The sequence below is a fragment of the Oncorhynchus masou genome, chromosome 3 (assembly GCF_036934945.1).
Source record: "Oncorhynchus masou masou isolate Uvic2021 chromosome 3, UVic_Omas_1.1, whole genome shotgun sequence".
In the NCBI taxonomy this organism is placed as follows: domain Eukaryota; kingdom Metazoa; phylum Chordata; class Actinopteri; order Salmoniformes; family Salmonidae; genus Oncorhynchus; species Oncorhynchus masou.
Genome location: NC_088214.1, coordinates 9754028 through 9771467, shown reverse-complemented (window position 1 = coordinate 9771467; position 17440 = coordinate 9754028). Strand labels below are relative to the sequence as shown.

General features: G+C 48.9%; 1 protein-coding gene across 1 annotated transcript in view; it reads left to right on the top strand.

Annotated features, from left to right (window-relative positions):
- The window catches only part of lig1 (ligase I, DNA, ATP-dependent), a 28572-nt gene extending 27699 nt beyond the window's left edge, over positions 1 to 873 (top strand). The window contains exon 27 of the mRNA XM_064930550.1: positions 481 to 873. Coding sequence (XP_064786622.1) covers positions 481 to 555 — 75 coding nt within the window. The 3' untranslated portion in view covers positions 556 to 873. The remainder of the gene's footprint in view (positions 1 to 480) is intronic.
- The last annotated feature ends 16567 nt before the right edge of the window (positions 874 to 17440 follow it).

Below are 17440 nucleotides of genomic sequence, written 5' to 3'. Positions count from 1 at the left end.
CTTCTGAATGCCCAAGGTCCCGCCCCCTGGACCTTCTGAATGTCCAAGGTCCCTCCCCCCGGACCTTCTGAATGTCCAAGGTCCCTCCCCCTGGACCTTCTGAATGTCCAAGGTCCCGCCCCCTGGACCTTCTGAATGTCCAAGGTCCCGCCCCCTGGACCTTCTGAATGTCCAAGGTCCCGCCCCCTGGACCTTCTGAATGTCCAAGGTCCCGCCCCTGGACCTTCTGAATGTCCATGGTCCCTCCCCCTGGACCTTCTGAATGTCCAAGGTCCCGCCCCCTGGACCTTCTGAATGTCCAAGGTCCCGCCCCCTGGACCTTCTCCAGTGAGTTTTGAGAAGGTGTCAAGGGGAGATGTATTTGTTTGCTCTTTTCTTCACCTCTCCTTCTCTGTATCTTAGCGTCTCCCTCAGAACCGTTTGTTTTCCTCTCTGTAATCAAGTCACTGATTTCTGTCATTCTATTTTTCTGTTTTTTAGATTGCTGATTTATACAGGAAGCAGCAGGTTGTTCAGAATCAGGGTGACAAAGCTGACCTCGAGGACTACTACTGACCTCTGACCCGATCAGCTGCCCGCCCAGTCACCAATAACTCGGGTGAAACCTCAATGTGTACATAATTATTATTGTTTTTTTTTTTAATGATGAACTTGAATATGGCTCTGCCAATGCAAAAATGAAAGCGAAGACCCTGTGAACAGCCGTGTTGCTCGATATAGGCTTTGCCAATGTTATGACGTTAAACAGTTTGTTGTACCTAAGGCTTATTTTGTGGGGGGATCGTATTCACACCAGTATAAAGTACAGTTGTCAATGACTCAAATAAATCACCGTGATGTATGTGAATAAAGGCTTTTGCTAATTTTATAATAGTGTCTGAGTGTGTGCTCATTTTAGCCACTAAACATATTTTTCTCAACATATGCAGTAAAAAAACAAAGTCAAGACTATCGATGACTTCCATCGTCCAGATTGTTACGATGCATATTTAGGTAACGCTTGACCTGAAACTTGCAGGTAGGCTTTATAACTTGTTCTTAACATGTATGAGCCTGAAGGCTTTCCGTGTACAACTGACTAGGTTATAACATGTTCTTAACATGTATGAGCCTCAAGGCCTTTCGTGTACAACTGACTAGGTTATAACTTGTTCTTAACATGTATGAGCCTGAAGGCCTTCCGTGTACAACTGACTAGGTTATAACATGTTCTTAACATGTATGAGCCTCAAGGCCTTCCGTGTACAACTGACTAGGTTATAACTTGTTCTTAACATGTATGAGCCTGAAGGCCTTCCGTGTACAACTGACTAGGTATCCCCCCTTTCCCGTTATCCTTTTAATGTCTTCTAAGGTTTTATAATTCAGGCAGTGAGTGAATACCACTTTGTTCCCTTTGTTGTCCTATGTGCCAGCCAGTGTAATGAAGAGTTGAATGGAACTTAATATTTGCAGTACATAGTGACTTGAATAGAGTCCACAGGAGTAAACAAAAAGCTCTGTGCCCTCCATACCGCTCACTCACAGCTTCATTACCATACGGTTGTGTCCCAAATTGCACCCCATTATAGTGCACTACTTGGTTTAATGTATTTGGCACCATACTCCCTACATAGTGCACTACTTTTAAACTGAGCCCTATGAGTCTACTATGTACACTACATGACCAAAAGTATGTGGACACCTGCTCATCCAACATCTAATTTCAAAATCATGGGCATTAATATGGAGTTGGTCCCCCCCTTTGCTGCTATAACAGCCTCCACTCTTCTGGGAAGGCTTTCCACTAGATGTTGGAACATTGCTGCTATAACAGCCTCCACTCTTCTGGGAAGGCTTTCCACTAGATGTTGGAACATTGCTGCTATAACAGTCTCCACTCTTCTGGGAAGGCTTTCCACTAGATGTTGGAACATTGCTGATATAACAGCCTCCACTCTTCTGGGAAGGCTTTCCACTAGATGTTGGAACATTGCTGCTATAACAGCCTCCACTCTTCTGGGAAGGCTTTCCACTAGATGTTGGAACATTGCTGCTATAACAGTCTCCACTCTTCTGGGAAGGCTTTCCACTAGATGTTGGAACATTGCTGATATAACAGCCTCCACTCTTCTGGGAAGGCTTTCCACTAGATGTTGGAACATTGCTGCTATAACAGCCTCCACTCTTCTGGGAAGGCCTTCCACTAGATGTTGGAACATTGCTGCTATAACAGCCTCCACTCTTCTGGGAAGGCTTTCCACTAGATGGTTGAACATTGCTGCTATAACAGCCTCCACTCTTCTGGGAAGGCCTTCCACTAGATGTTGGAACATTGCTGCTATAACAGCCTCCACTCTTCTGGGAAGGCCTTCCACTAGATGTTGGAACATTGCTGCTATAACAGCCTCCACTCTTCTGGGAAGGCTTTCCACTAGATGTTGGAACATTGCTGCTATAACAGCCTCCACTCTTCTGGGAAGGCCTTCCACTAGATGTTGGAACATTGCTGCTATAACAGCCTCCACTCTTCTGGGAAGGCTTTCCACTAGATGTTGGAACATTGCTGATATAACAGCCTCCACTCTTCTGGGAAGGCTTTCCACTAGATGTTGGAACATTGCTGCTATAACAGCCTCCACTCTTCTGGGAAGGCCTTCCACTAGATGTTGGAACATTGCTGCTGTAACAGCCTCCACTCTTCTGGGAAGGCTTTCCACTAGATGGTGGAACATTGCTGCTATAACAGTCTCCACTCTTCTGGGAAGGCTTTCCACTAGATGTTGGAACATTGCTGCTATAACAGCCTCCACTCTTCTGGGAAGGCCTTCCACTAGATGTTGGAACATTGCTGCTATAACAGCCTCCACTCTTCTGGGAAGGCTTTCCACTAGTTGTTGGAACATTGCTGCTATAACAGTCTCCACTCTTCTGGGAAGGCTTTCCACTAGATGTTGGAACATTGCTGCTATAACAGCCTCCACTCTTCTGGGAAGGCTTTCCACTAGATGTTGGAACATTGCTGCTATAACAGCCTCCACTCTTCTGGGAAGGCTTTCCACTAGATGTTGGAACATTGCTGCTATAACAGCCTCCACTCTTCTGGGAAGGCTTTCCACTAGATGTTGGAACATTGCTGCGGGGACTTGGTTCCATTCAGCCACAAGAGCATTAGTGAGGTCGGGCACTGATGTTGGGCGATGAGGCCTGGCTAGCAGTCTGTGTTCGATGGGGTTGAGGCCAGGGCCTTACGATTCATCCCAAAGGAGTTCAATGGGTTTGAGGTCAGGTTCTTCAACACCGATCTCGACAAACCGTTTCTGTATGGACCTTGCTTTGTGCACGAGGTCATTGTCATGCTGAAACAGAAAAGAGCCTTAGATGTTTCCACTGTAACAGCACTGACCGGGGAAGCTCTAGCAGGGCAGAAATTTGATGAACTGACTTGGGAAGGTGGCATCCTATGACTGGGAAACATTTAAAGTTACTGAGTTCTTCAGTAAGGCCATTCTACTGTCAACGTTTGTCTATGGAGATTGCATGGCTCTGTGCTCGATTTGGTTTGTTTTTTACACACCTGTCAGCAATGGTTGTGGCTGAAATAGCCGGATCCACTAATTTGAAGAGGTGTCCACATACTTTTGTGTTGTGTAGATAATATGGTCCCGTACTTCTCAGTTCGTCCTCTTGTCGACTTAACACCATTGAAATCTGAAGCTGATTCGCATGGAATGTGAGGCAAGGTCAACTCTTAACACTCCTCACATCGTTTGTATCCTTGGAACTGAAGAGGTATATTCTAGTTTACCCCAATAACCCACGAAGCTTTGTTCACTTATCTCCAGTCAAATATTACTGTACTCTGTGTAACGTGTTAACTCTACATGGTTCCATCTCAACAGTTCACCAGAGTTCAATTAACACACCACACAATCCCAAGTTCCCTGTAGAAATCAACAAAACAATGCAACAAGAGATGAGATTTCCTCAAGACATGAATTTATGCAGAATATCGGTGTAACACAATTTTCCAATGTTCTGTGTGTATTCGGAAGAACAAGGACGAAACGAGGACGCCGCCTGGTATGATGTGAGGAAATGCAAAGCGGGTTGACGGTTCCTGGAGCAGAACAAAACAGATGCATTTCCAGCCTGCATTAGACAATGAAAATCCACACAGTCTGTAGAAGGAAGTCTGGACTCCATCCACTATAATTACGATGCAGGTCAGTGAAGAGAGCCAAGGTCACGTGGTCATTACAGGAAGTAAAAATGGATTTTAGAGTTCTGTGCACAGTAATAACAATCGGAGTGGCGTGTGCTCTAGTTATGTGTTTGCCAAGATGCCATACTTGGTGCTTTCGTTTATATGTGGCTTCTACTTGGTCAAAAGTAGTGCACTATGTAGGGAATAGGGTGCTATTTGTGACCCAAAGTGAGCGTGCGTGTGGAAGTGAGGGGGTTGTGATGTGACCTGCGCTGGGGCGTCAGTCTGCTCCTGCAGGGTAGGAGAAGGGCTCCATTGTGCCAGCCTGGGCATTTAGATTGTCTTCCCCTTTCCCATCTGTTAATTATTGGCTTTCTCGCTCTCTCTAAATCTCACCATGTGGGTTTCCTCTCCTAGCATTTCTTGCTTCTTCTATTATGAATAAATTGTGTAAGATTTTATACATATTCTTTTTGATATTTAATTCATACCTGAAACAAGAAAGAATCAGCTAATGTTTGCACAGTAGAATGTAAGCTATTTATTCACATACTGTACCTGTCTCTGGGTTGTCTGCCTCTCTGTCCCTGGGTTGTCTGTCTCTCTGTCCCTGGGTTGACTGCCTCTATGTCCCTGGGTTGTCTGTCTCTCTCTCCCTGGTTGTCTGTCTCTCTGTCCCTGGGTTGTCTGTCTCTCTGTCCCTGGGTTGTCTGTCTCTCTGCCCCTGTGTGGTCTGTCTCTCTGCCCCTGTATTGTCTGTCTCTCTGTCCCTGGGTTGACTGCCTCTCTGTCCCCGGGTTGTCTGTCTCTCTCTCCCTGGGTTGACTGCCTCTAAGTCCCTGGGATGTCTGTCTCTCTGTCCCTGGGTTGTCTGCCTCTCTGTCCCTGGGTTGTCTGTCTCTCTGTCCCTGGGTTGACTGCCTCGCTGTCCCTGGGTTGTCTGTCTCTATGTCCCTGGGTTGACTGCCTCTCTGTTCCTGGGTTGTCTGTCTCTGTTCCTGGGTTGTCTGTCTCTGTCCCTGGGTTGTCTGTCTCTGTCCCTGGGTTGTCTGTCTCTGTCCCTAGGTTGTCTGTCTCTGTCCCTGGGTTGACTGCCTCTCTGTCCCTGGGTTGTCTGTCTCTGTCCCTAGGTTGTCTGTCTCTGTCCCTGGGTTGACTGCCTCTCTGTCCCTGGGTTGTCTGTCTCTGTCCCTGGGTTGATTGCCTCTCTGTCCCTGGGTTGTCTGTCTCTCTGTCCCTGGGTTGTCTGTCTCTGTCCCTGGGTTGACTGCCTCTCTGTCCCTGGGTTGTCTGTCTCTGTCCCTGGGTTGTCTGTCTCTGTCCCTAGGTTGTCTGTCTCTGTCCCTGGGTTGACTGCCTTTCTGTCCCTGGGTTGTCTGTATCTGTCCCTAGGTTGTCTGTCTCTGTCCCTGGGTTGACTGCCTCTCTGTCCCTGGGTTGTCTGTCTCTGTCCCTGGGTTGTCTGTCTCTGTCCCTGGGTTGACTGCCTCTCTGTTCCTGGGTTGTCTGTCTCTGTTCCTGGGTTGACTGCCTCTCTGTCCCTGGGTTGACTGCCTCTCTGTCCCTGGGTTGTCTGTCTCTGTCCCTGGGTTGTCTGTCTCTGTCCCTGGGTTGACTGCCTCTCTGTCCCTGGGTTGTCTGTCTCTGTCCCTGGGTTGTCTGTCTCTGTCCCTGGGTTGACTGCCTCTCTGTCCCTGGGTTGTCTGTCTCTGTCCCTGGGTTGTCTGTCTCTGTCCCTGGGTTGTCTGTCTCTGTCCCTAGGTTGTCTGTCTCTGTTCCTGGGTTGGCTGTCTCTGTTCCTGGGTTGTCTGTCTCTGTCCCTGGGTTGTCTGTCTCTGTCCCTGGGTTGTCTGTCTCTGTCCCTAGGTTGTCTGTCTCTGTCCCTGGGTTGACTGCCTCTCTGTCCCTGGGTTGTCTGTCTCTGTCCCTAGGTTGTCTGTCTCTGTCCCTGGGTTGACTGCCTCTCTGTCCCTGGGTTGTCTGTCTCTGTCCCTAGGTTGTCTGTCTCTGTCCCTGGGTTGACTGCCTCTCTGTCCCTGGGTTGTCTGTCTCTCTGTCCCTGGGTTGTCTGTCTCTGTCCCTGGGTTGACTGCCTCTCTGTCCCTGGGTTGTCTGTCTCTGTCCCTGGGTTGTCTGTCTCTGTCCCTAGGTTGTCTGTCTCTGTCCCTGGGTTGACTGCCTTTCTGTCCCTGGGTTGTCTGTATCTGTCCCTAGGTTGTCTGTCTCTGTCCCTGGGTTGACTGCCTCTCTGTCCCTGGGTTGTCTGTCTCTGTCCCTGGGTTGTCTGTCTCTGTCCCTGGGTTGTCTGTCTCTCTGTCCCTGGGTTGTCTGTCTCTGTCCCTGGGTTGACTGCCTCTCTGTCCCTGGGTTGTCTGTCTCTGTCCCTGGGTTGTCTGTCTCTGTCCCTGGGTTGTCTGTCTCTGTCCCTGGGTTGTCTGTCTCTGTCCCTGGGTTGACTGCCTCTCTGTTCCTGGGTTGTCTGTCTCTGTTCCTGGGTTGACTGCCTCTCTGTCCCTGGGTTGACTGCCTCTCTGTCCCTGGGTTGTCTGTCTCTGTCCCTGGGTTGTCTGTCTCTGTCCCTGGGTTGACTGCCTCTCTGTCCCTGGGTTGTCTGTCTCTGTCCCTGGGTTGTCTGTCTCTGTCCCTGGGTTGTCTGTCTCTGTCCCTGGGTTGACTGCCTCTCTGTCCCTGGGTTGACTGCCTCTCTGTCCCTGGGTTGTCTGTCTCTGTTCCTGGGTTGGCTGTCTCTGTTCCTGGGTTGTCTGTCTCTGTTCCTGGGTTGGCTGTCTCTGTTCCTGGGTTGTCTGTCTCTGTTCCTGGGTTGGCTGTCTCTGTTCCTGGGTTGACTGCCTCTCTGTCCCTGGGTTGACTGCCTCTCTGTCCCTGGGTTGACTGCCTCTCTGTCCCTGGGTTGTCTGTCTCTGTTCCTGGGTTGTCTGTCTCTGTTCCTGGGTTGTCTCTTCCGATAAAACAATAGGAAGATGAAACTAGGAAGATGAAGAAGCAGCTCATGCAGAATAGAATGTGAGCTGTAGAATATCCTCCTTCTGTGGTAGTGTATCAGGACAGTGGTGTGGGGTTGCAGAGCGGGGGAGGAAAGGGAGCTGGAGGAGCAGCTGGCTCAGAACATGTGCCTGCAGGGCAGAGTACTGCTCTGGTTTTGTGCTCGATGGCACCCAGCTCCCTGTATAGTGCACTACCTTCAACCAGGGCCCTGATGTTCCATTTGGTATGCAGATCTGGTTTCCATTTATTCAATCTGTTTCCACTATAGACTGCCTGATGTTGGTTCAGATGAACTAACCTGATGTTGGTTCAGATTAAATAACTTGATGTTGGTTCAGATTAACTAACCTGATGTTGGTTCAGATTAACTAACTTGATGTTGGTTCAGATTAAATAACTTGATGTTGGTTCAGATTAAATAACTTGATGTTGGTTCAGATTAACTAACCTGATGTTGGTTCAGATTAAATAACTTGATGTTGGTTCAGATTAAATAACCTGATGTTGGTTCAGATTAACTAACCTGATGTTGGTTCAGATTAACTAACTTGATGTTGGTTCAGATTAAATAACTTGATGTTGGTTCAGATTAAATAACTTGATGTTGGTTCAGATTAACTAACCTGATGTTGGTTCAGATTAACTAACTTGATGTTGGTTCAGATTAAATAACTTGATGTTGGTTCAGATTAAATAACCTGATGTTGGTTCAGATTAAATAACCTGATGTTGGTTCAGATTAACTAACCTGATGTTGGTTCAGATTAAATAACCTGATGTTGGGCCTCCCGGGTGGCGCAGTGGTTAAGGGCGCTGTACTGCAGCGCCAGCTGTGCCACCAGAGTCCCTGGGTTCGCGCCCAGGCTCTGTCGTAACCGGCCGCGACCGGGAGGTCCGTGGGGCGATGCACAATTGGCCTAGCGTCGCCCGGGTTAGGGAGGGCTTGGTCGGTAGGGGTGTCTTTGTCTCATCGTGCACCAGCGGGCAGGGCGCAGTGCGCGCTAACCAAGGTGGCCGGGTGCATGGTGTTTCCTCCGGCGCATTGGTGCGGCTGGCTTCCGGGTTGGATGGTGCTGTGTTAAGAAGCAGTGTGGCTGGCTTCCGGGTTGGATGGTGCTGTGTTAAGAAGCAGTGTGGCTGGCTTCCGGGTTGGATGGTGCTGTGTTAAGAAGCAGTGTGGCTGGCTTCCGGGTTGGATGGCGCTGTGTTAAGAAGCAGTGCGGCTTGGTTGGGTTGTGTTAAGAAGCAGTGCTTGGTTGGCTTGGTTGGGTTGTGTATTGGAGGACGCATGACTTTCAACCTTTGTCTCTCCCGAGCTCGTACGGGAGTTGTAGCGATGAGACAAGATAGTAGCTACTAAACAATTGGATACCATGAAATTGGGGAGAAAAAGGGGTAAAAATAAATAAATAAAAATAAATAAATAAATAAAATAAAAAATAACCTGATGTTGGACCTGATTAATTTACCTGATCAACTGAGTCCGCCCACCTAAACTGAACACGGATGTGTCCGGAGTGGAACCCTATTCACATTATAGTGCACTGCTTTTGTCCAAAAATGTCAAAAGTAGTGCACTATATAGGGAATAGTGTGCCATTTAGAAGCACCCTGGTCTGTCATTGTCTGTCATATCGCACTTGATTGAATAGGTACATGTCTACATCTCTGATGGAGTAGCTACATGTCTACATCCCTGATGGAGTATCTACATGTCTACATCCCTGATGGAGTATCTACACGTCTACATATCTGATGGAGTATCTACATGTCTACATCCCTGATGGAGTATCTACATGTCTACATCCCTGATGGAGTAGCTACATGTCTACATCCCTGATGGAGTATCTACATGTCTACATCCCTGATGGAGTATCTACACGTCTACATCCCTGATGGAGTATCTACACGTCTACATCCCTGATGGAGTATCTACATGTCTACATCCCTGATGGAGTAGCTACATGTCTACATATCTGATGGAGTATCTACATGTCTACATCCCTGATGGAGTATCTACATGTCTACATCCCTGATGGAGTAGCTACATGTCTACATCCCTGATGGAGTATCTACATGTCTACATCTCTGATGGAGTAGCTACATGTCTACATCCCTGATGGAGTATCCACATGTCTACATCCCTGATGGAGTATCTACATGTCTACATCCCTGATGGAGTATCTACATGTCTACATCCCTGATGGAGTAGCTACATGTCTACATCCCTGATGGAGTAGCTACATGTCTACATCCCTGATGGAGTAGCTACGATGTCTACATATCTGATGGAGTATCTACATGTCTACATCCCTGATGGAGTAGCTACATGTCTACATCCCTGATGGAGTAGCTACGTGTCTACATCCCTGATGGAGTAGCTACATGTCTACATCCCTGATGGAGTAGCTAGATGTCTACCTCCCTGATGGAGTTGCTACATGTCCTGATGGAGTAGCTACATGTCTACATGCCCTGATGGAGTAGCTACATGTCCTGATGGAGTAGCTACATGCCCTGATGGAGTAGCTACGTGTCTACATCCCTGGTGGAGTAGCTATGTGTCTACATCCCTGGTGGAGTAGCTACATGTCCTGATGGAGTAGGTACATGTCCTGCTGGAGTAGCTACATGTCTACATCCCTGATGGAGTATCTACATGTCTACATCCCTGATGGAGTAGCTACATGTCTACATCCCTTATGGAGTAGCTACATGTCCTGATGGAGTAGCTACATGTCTACATGCCCTGATGGAGTAGCTACATGTCCTGATGGAGTAGCTACATGCCCTGATGGAGTAGCTACGTGTCTACATCCCTGGTGGAGTAGCTATGTGTCTACATCCCTGGTGGAGTAGCTACATGTCCTGATGGAGTAGGTACATGTCCTGCTGGAGTAGCTACATGTCTACATCCCTGATGGAGTATCTACATGTCTACATCCCTGATGGAGTAGCTACATGTCTACATCCCTTATGGAGTAGCTACATGTCCTGATGGAGTAGCTATGTAGCTACATGTCCTGATGGAGTAGCTACATGTCCTGATGGAGTAGCTACATTCCCTGATGGAGTAGCTACGTGTCTACATCCCTGGTGGAGTAGCTACATGTCCTGATGGAGTAGCTACATGTCCTGATGGAGTATCTACATGTCCTGATGGAGTATCTATATGTCTACATGTCCTGATGGAGTATCTACATGTCTACATGTCCTGATGGAGTAGTTACATGTCCTGATGGAGTAGTTACATGTCCTGATGGAGTAGTTACATGTCCTGATGGAGTAGCTACATGTCCTGATGGAGTAGCTATATGTCTACATGTCCTGATGGAGTAGCTACATGTCTCCATGCCCTGATGGAGTAGCTACATGTCTACATCCCTTATGGAGTAGCTACATGTCCTGATGGAGTAGCTATGTAGCTACATGTCCTGATGGAGTAGCTATATGTCTACATGTCCTGATGGAGTAGCTACATGTCCTGATGGAGTAGCTACATGTCTATATGTCCTGATGGAGTAGCTACATGTCCTGATGGAGTAGCTACATGTCCTGATGGAGTAGCTACATGTCTACATGTCCTGATGGAGTAGCTACATGTCCTGATGGAGTAGCTATATGTCTACATGTCCTGATGGAGTAGCTACATGTCCTGATGGAGTAGCTACATGTCTACATGTCCTGATGGAGTAGCTACATGTCCTGATGGAGTAGCTACATGTCCTGATGGAGTAGCTACATGTCTACATGTCCTGATGGAGTAGCTACATGTCCTGATGGAGTAGCTACATGGCTACATGTCCTGATGGAGTAGCTACATGTCCTGATGGAGTAGCTACATGTCCTGATGGTGTAGCTACATGTAAATGTAAAGAAAAAGCAACTGACACATCAAATGACATCACTGCTCAGCTCTGTTCACAGACTTCAAATGAAATGGAGATGTTGTTTCACTAGCTTGTGGATCAGAGAGAGAGAGAGATGGTGGGAAGGCTTGGTAACAGTGCTGAGAAGTTGGCTGAAATGCACAGCCTCCCTCCTGAGTTCCAAGAGTCCCTAAACACTCTCATGGATTATCTCAAACAGTTAGGAATTTTTCGGGGTGTTTGACAAATAACGGTTTTCACCTCTCTCTTTCCTTTTGTCTCCTCTCCTCTTTCTCCCACCACGGCTATTTGTCTTGCACACAATACTCCTTTTCTCAACCCAGAACAATGTGTTTGTTCTCTTCCATTGCACCCTCTCTCTCCACCCCTCCATCTATGTGTCGCTCTCTACCCCTCCATACCTTGTTTGGTGCTTTCTGTGACATCTCGGGCTGTGCGAGGGACAGGCCCTACCATTGTCCTCGTCTGAACCCACAGAATATGAGTGTTTTTCTTGAGGCACAGGACCAGCAAGCGTTGGCCAATAACCTTTAGATAAATGGACTTGATGATGTCAGGCCAGCTTTATCACCCTAGCTGAGTACCCAATGGTGCCTTATCCACTACATAGTTAACTACGGGCCCTGGTCAAAAGTAGTGCACTATATAGTTTATAGGGTGCTATTTGGGATGCAGCCAGCCAGCCAGCCCCATGTTCTTTCCACAGTCTCCACTGGCACTTCATTGTGATATATTATTGAATACAATAGACCTGCATGTCTCGTCAATGCAATCTACCAAGACCATATTAAGCCAAATCCTATTTCTATTCATTTTCTACCATTATTGAAATAATTGTTTTTTTTTAATCCTGATTTGCAGTCTCCAAGCTGGAGGATATTCTGGAGTTGTCAACTGTGTGTTCCCATGGCTGGTTTGGCTGCTTGTGGCACTCTGGGCTTTGGATGGGTAAATCTCCTTTCCCCCGTTAGCTTTCAGTCTGGGAGCAGAATCTTGGCCTGTATTCATAAAGCGTCTCAGAGTAGGTGTGCTGATCCAGGATCAGGTGCCCCCTGTCCATGTAATCTTATTCATTATGATCTAAAAGGCCGAAACTGATCCGAGATCAGCAATTCTACTCTGACTGAGACGCTTTGTTAATATTGGCCCAGGGTGTTGATGGTGTTTGTGTTGTGATTAGTCCACAGCAGTGGTTGTTTTCCCCAGTGTTGCTTGGCGTAGGCCCACACTGCTGCTCCTCTGAGGGACTGACTGTCTGGCAACTCCTTTGGATCACTTCTTTGGACATTAGCTAAATGACCAGATGCCTCTGTCCCTCTGTCTCTCTGTCCCTCTATCTCTCTTTCCCTCGGTCACTATGTCCCTCTGTCTCTCTCTCCCCCTGTCTCTCCTTCTGCCTCTCTCTCTGCCTCTCTCTCCCTCTGTCTCTCTGTCTCTCTCTCCCTCTGTCTCTCTCTCCCTCTGTCTTTTCCCCTGCCTCTCTCTCTGGCCTCTCCCTCTGCCTGTCTGTCTCTCCTTCTCTCTCTCTCTCTGGCCTCTCTCTCTCCCTCTGCCTCTCTGTCTCTCCTTCTACCTCTCTCTCTGGCCTCTGTCTCTCTCTCTCTCTCTCTCTGCCTCTCCCTCTGTCTCTCTGTCTCTCCTTCTACCTCTCTCTCTGGCCTCTGTCTCTCCCTCTGCCTCTCTCTCTGTCTCTCCCTCTCTCTCTGTCTCTCCCTCTCTCTCTCCCTCTGGCCTATGTCTCCCTCCTCCCTCCCTCCCTCCCTCCCTCCCTCCCTCCCTCCCTCCCTCCCTCCCTCCCTCCCTCCCTCCCTCCCTCCCTCCCTCCCTCCCTCCCTCCCTCCCTGCCTCCCTGCCTCCCTCCCTCCCTGCCTCTCTCCCTCTGGCCTATGTCTCTCTCCCTCTGTTTCCCTCCCTCCCTCCATCTTTCCTCATGACCAGAAAGTATTGTCTGTGTCCAAATAGCACCCTATTCCCTGTGTAATGCACTACTTTTGACCTTGACCCATCGGGAAAAGTCAGTGTGCCGTTTGGGACATAAACTCGGCCTCCCGCCACCTCCCACCAGCCCTAAAGATGCTAACCAGCCTCCCAGCAAGACATTCCACTGGTGCCCTTCTACCCCACCAGCCCTAAAGATGCTGTTAACCAGATCCCTGTTACACCCAGACACTGTAGACACTGTTACACCCAGACACTGTAGACAACTGGCTCTGTTACACCCAGACACTGTAGACCTGTTACACCCAGACACGGACAGCTGGCCCAGTACACCCCAAGACATTCTGTAGACACTGGTGCTGTTACACCCAGACACCTACACCCAGACACTGTAGACAGCTCTGTTACCAACATGACCTGGGTTACACCCAGACACTGTATCCCACTGTCTGGCTGTTACACCCAGACACTGTAGACAGCTGGCCTGTTACACCCAGACACTGTAGACAGCTGGCCTGTTACACCCACTGTAGACAGCTGGCCAACTGGCCTGTTACACCTGTTACACCCAGACACTAGACAGCTGGCTCTTACTCCCAGACACTGTAGACAACTGGCTCTGTTACACCCAGACACTGTAGACAACTGGCTCTGTTAGACACCCAGACACTGTAGACAGCTGGCCTGTTACACCCAGACACTGTAGACAGCTGGCCTGTTACACCCAGACACTGTAGACAGCTGGCCTGTTACACCCAGACACTGTAGACAGCTGGCCTGTTACACCCAGACACTGTAGACAGCTGGCCTGTTACACCCAGACACTGTAGACAGCTGGCCTGTTACACCCAGACACTGTAGACAACTGGCTCTGTTACACCCAGACACTGTAGACAACTGGCTCTGTTACACCCAGACACTGTAGACAGCTGGCCTGTTACACCCAGACACTGTAGACAGCTGGCCTGTTACACCCAGACACTGTAGACAGCTGGCCTGTTACACCCAGACACTGTAGACAGCTGGCCTGTTACACCCAGACACTGTAGACAACTGGCCTGTTACAGACAACTGGCTCTGTTACACCCAGACACTGTTACACCCAGACACTGTAGCTGGCCTGTTACACCCAGACACTGTAGACAGCTGGCCTGTTACACCCAGACACTGTAGACAGCTGGCCTGTTACACCCAGACACTGTAGACAACTGGCTCTGTTACACCCAGACACTGTAGACAACTGGCTCTGTTACACCCAGACACTGTAGACAACTGGCTCTGTTACACCCAGACACTGTTACACCCAGACAGACAACTGGCTGTTACACCCAGACACTGTAGACAGCTGGCCTGTTACACCCAGACACTGTAGACAACTGGCTCTGTTACACCCAGACACTGTAGACAACTGGCCTGTTACACCCAGACACTGTAGACAACTGGCCTGTTACACCCAGACACTGTAGACAACTGGCTCTGTTACACCCAGACACTGTAGACAGCTGGCCTGTTACACCCAGACACTGGACCTGGCCTGTTACACCCAGACACTGTAGACAGCTGGCCTGTTACACCCAGACACTGTAGACAGCTGGCCTGTTACACCCAGTTACACCCAGACACTGTAGACAGCTGGCCTGTTACACAGCTGATGTACACCCAGACACTGTAGACAGCTGGCCTGTTACACCCAGACACTGTAGAACTGGCCTGTTGACACACTGGCCTGTTACACCCAGACACTGTAGACCTGGCCTGTTACACCCAGACACTGTGACTGTGTCCTGTTCATGTGACTGTGTCCGCGTGCATGTGCGTGCATGTGACTGTGTCCGCGTGCATGTGACTGTGTCCGCTGGCCTGTGCATGTGACTGTGTCATGTGACTGTGCGTGCATGTGACTGTGTCCGCGTGCATGTGACTGTGTCCGCGTGCATGTGACTGTGTCCGCGTGCATGTGACTGTGTCATGTGACTGTGTGCATGTGACTGTGTCCGCGTGCATGTGACTGTGTCCGCGTGCATGTGACTGTGTCCGCGTGCATGTGACTGTGTCCGCGTGCATGTGACTGTGTCCGCGTGCATGTGACTGTGTCCGCGTGCATGTGACTGTGTCCGCGTGCATGTGACTGTGTCCGCGTGCATGTGACTGTGTCCGCGTGCATGTGACTGTGTCCGCGTGCATGTGACTGTGTCCGCGTGCATGTGACTGTGTCCGCGTGCATGTGACTGCGTGCATGTGACTGTGGCCGCGTTCATGTGACTGTGTCCGCGTGCATGTGACTGTGTCCGCGTGCATGTGACTGTGTCCGCGTGCATGTGACTGTGTCCGCGTGCATGTGACTGTGTCCGCGTGCATGTGACTGTGTCCGCGTGCATGCGCCTGGCCCACCAGAGGATTTTCTACAGCGCAATTGGACAAGGACAAAACCCTTCCCGAACTCGGCGCGGAGCCCCAAGTAATACATTTGGGCCAGATAACTGACTCCGGAATCGGCCCGAGCTCCATCCCCACATCCTTGACATAAGTAATACTGTGGAAGGCGGCCCAGACCCGGGCCACATGACATCGGCCGAGTCTGACTCTCAGCCGGAATCAGCCCAGATCCACTGTGCTCGCTGGGTGGATGGTGAGCGGACCCCAGACCTCACAACCATAAAGGGCAATGGGTTCTAGAACTGATTCATGTACATATGTTTAGACAGCTCCTAATTGGTATGTTGAATATTATGTTCCTTTTGATGGAATAGAAGGCCCTTCTTGCCTTGTCTCTCAGATCGTTCACAGCTTTGTGGAAGTTACCTGTGATGCTGAAGTTTAAGGCAAGGTATGTATAGTTTTTTGTGTGCTCTAGGGCAACAGTGTCTAGATGCAATTTTTATTTGTGGTCCTGGTGACTAGACCTTTTTTGGAACACCATTATTTTTGTCTTACTGAGATTTACTGTCAGAGCCCAGGTCTGTCAGGGCCCAGGTCTGACAGAATCTGTGCAGAAAATCTAGGTGCTGCTGTCCCCTCCTTGGTTGGTGACAGAAGCACCAGATCATCAGCAAAGAGTAGACATTTGACTCCAGATTCTAGTAGGGTGAGGCTAGGTGCTGCAGACTGTTCTAGTGCCCTAGACCTCACAACCATAAAGGTCTCTCTCTCTCTCTCTCTCTCTCTCTCTCTCTCTCTTGGTCTCTCTCTTTGTCTATCTGTCTCTGTCTCTTTCTCTCTCTGTCTCTCTGTCTGTCTCTCTCTCTCTCTCTCTGTCTCTCTCTCTCTCTCTCTCTCTCTCTCTTTCTCTCTTCTCTTACTCTCTCTCTCTGTCTCTCTGTCTCCCTCTCTGTCTCTCTCTCTGTCTCTCTCTCTTTCTCTTCTCTCTCTCTTCTCTTCTCTCTCTCTCTGTCTTTATCTCTCTGTCTCTCTCTCTCTCTCTGTCTTTATCTCTCTGTCTCTTTCTCTCTCTCTGTCTCTTTATATATATATCTCTCTCTGTCTCTCTCTCTCTGTCTCTCTCTCTGTCTCTCTCTCTCTCTCTTTCTCTCTCTCTGTCCCTCTCTCTGTCTTTATCTCTCTTTCTCTCTCTCTGTCTCTCTCTGTCTCTCTCTCTCTCTCTCTCTCTCTCTCTTTCTCTCTCTCTGTCCCTCTCTCTGTCTTTATCTCTCTTACTCTCTCTCTGTCTCTCTCTCTGTCTTTATCTCTGTCTCTCTCTCTTGTCTCTCTCTCTCTTTCTCTTACTCTCTCTCTGTCTCTCTCTCTTGTCTCTCTCTCTCTGTCTCTCTCTCTGTCTTTATCTCTCTGTCTCTCTCTCTTGTCTCTCTCTCTCTTTCTCTTACTCTCTCTAATACAGTAGTTTGCCATGGCAATCTCCATTCTGCCACTGCAGAAAACTTTGGAAGTTTGCCACACGTTCCTTTCAGTGGACAGATGTATAAAATATTTCCTGTTTCCTCTGCCTTATGGCAAGCCTTAATCACTTAGAACACACACTGAGATCTCTGCCAACAGGTTTAGTGAAGTGATCCGTCGGTATGTTGTTGAAACGGAACCCTGCTCCTTACATAGTACACTACTTTTGACAAGAGCCATCTATCCTCTGGCCCACTAGTTGTTCTCCCTATGGGCTATGGCTGAAAGAAGTGCACTATATAGGGATAGGGTGCCATTTGGGATGGAACCCTGGTCTAATGGGAAGCCACATGCCATGTTCTGATAGGGAGAGGAGAGCGACCTAATAGTGGGTCAGCGGATAGCAGGAGTGTAATGTTAAACAATAGTCTCCGCATAGATTCAATCCACCCACCGTAGATGTCACCGTCGGCTAAACTAATTTATATTGACGTCATATGACAGGTTGATGGATTGTGCATCCTCCTGGAGTGGATGGCTCTCGTACTTATAAAGAAAACCTTTCTCTACGTCTTTCCCAGTCTCT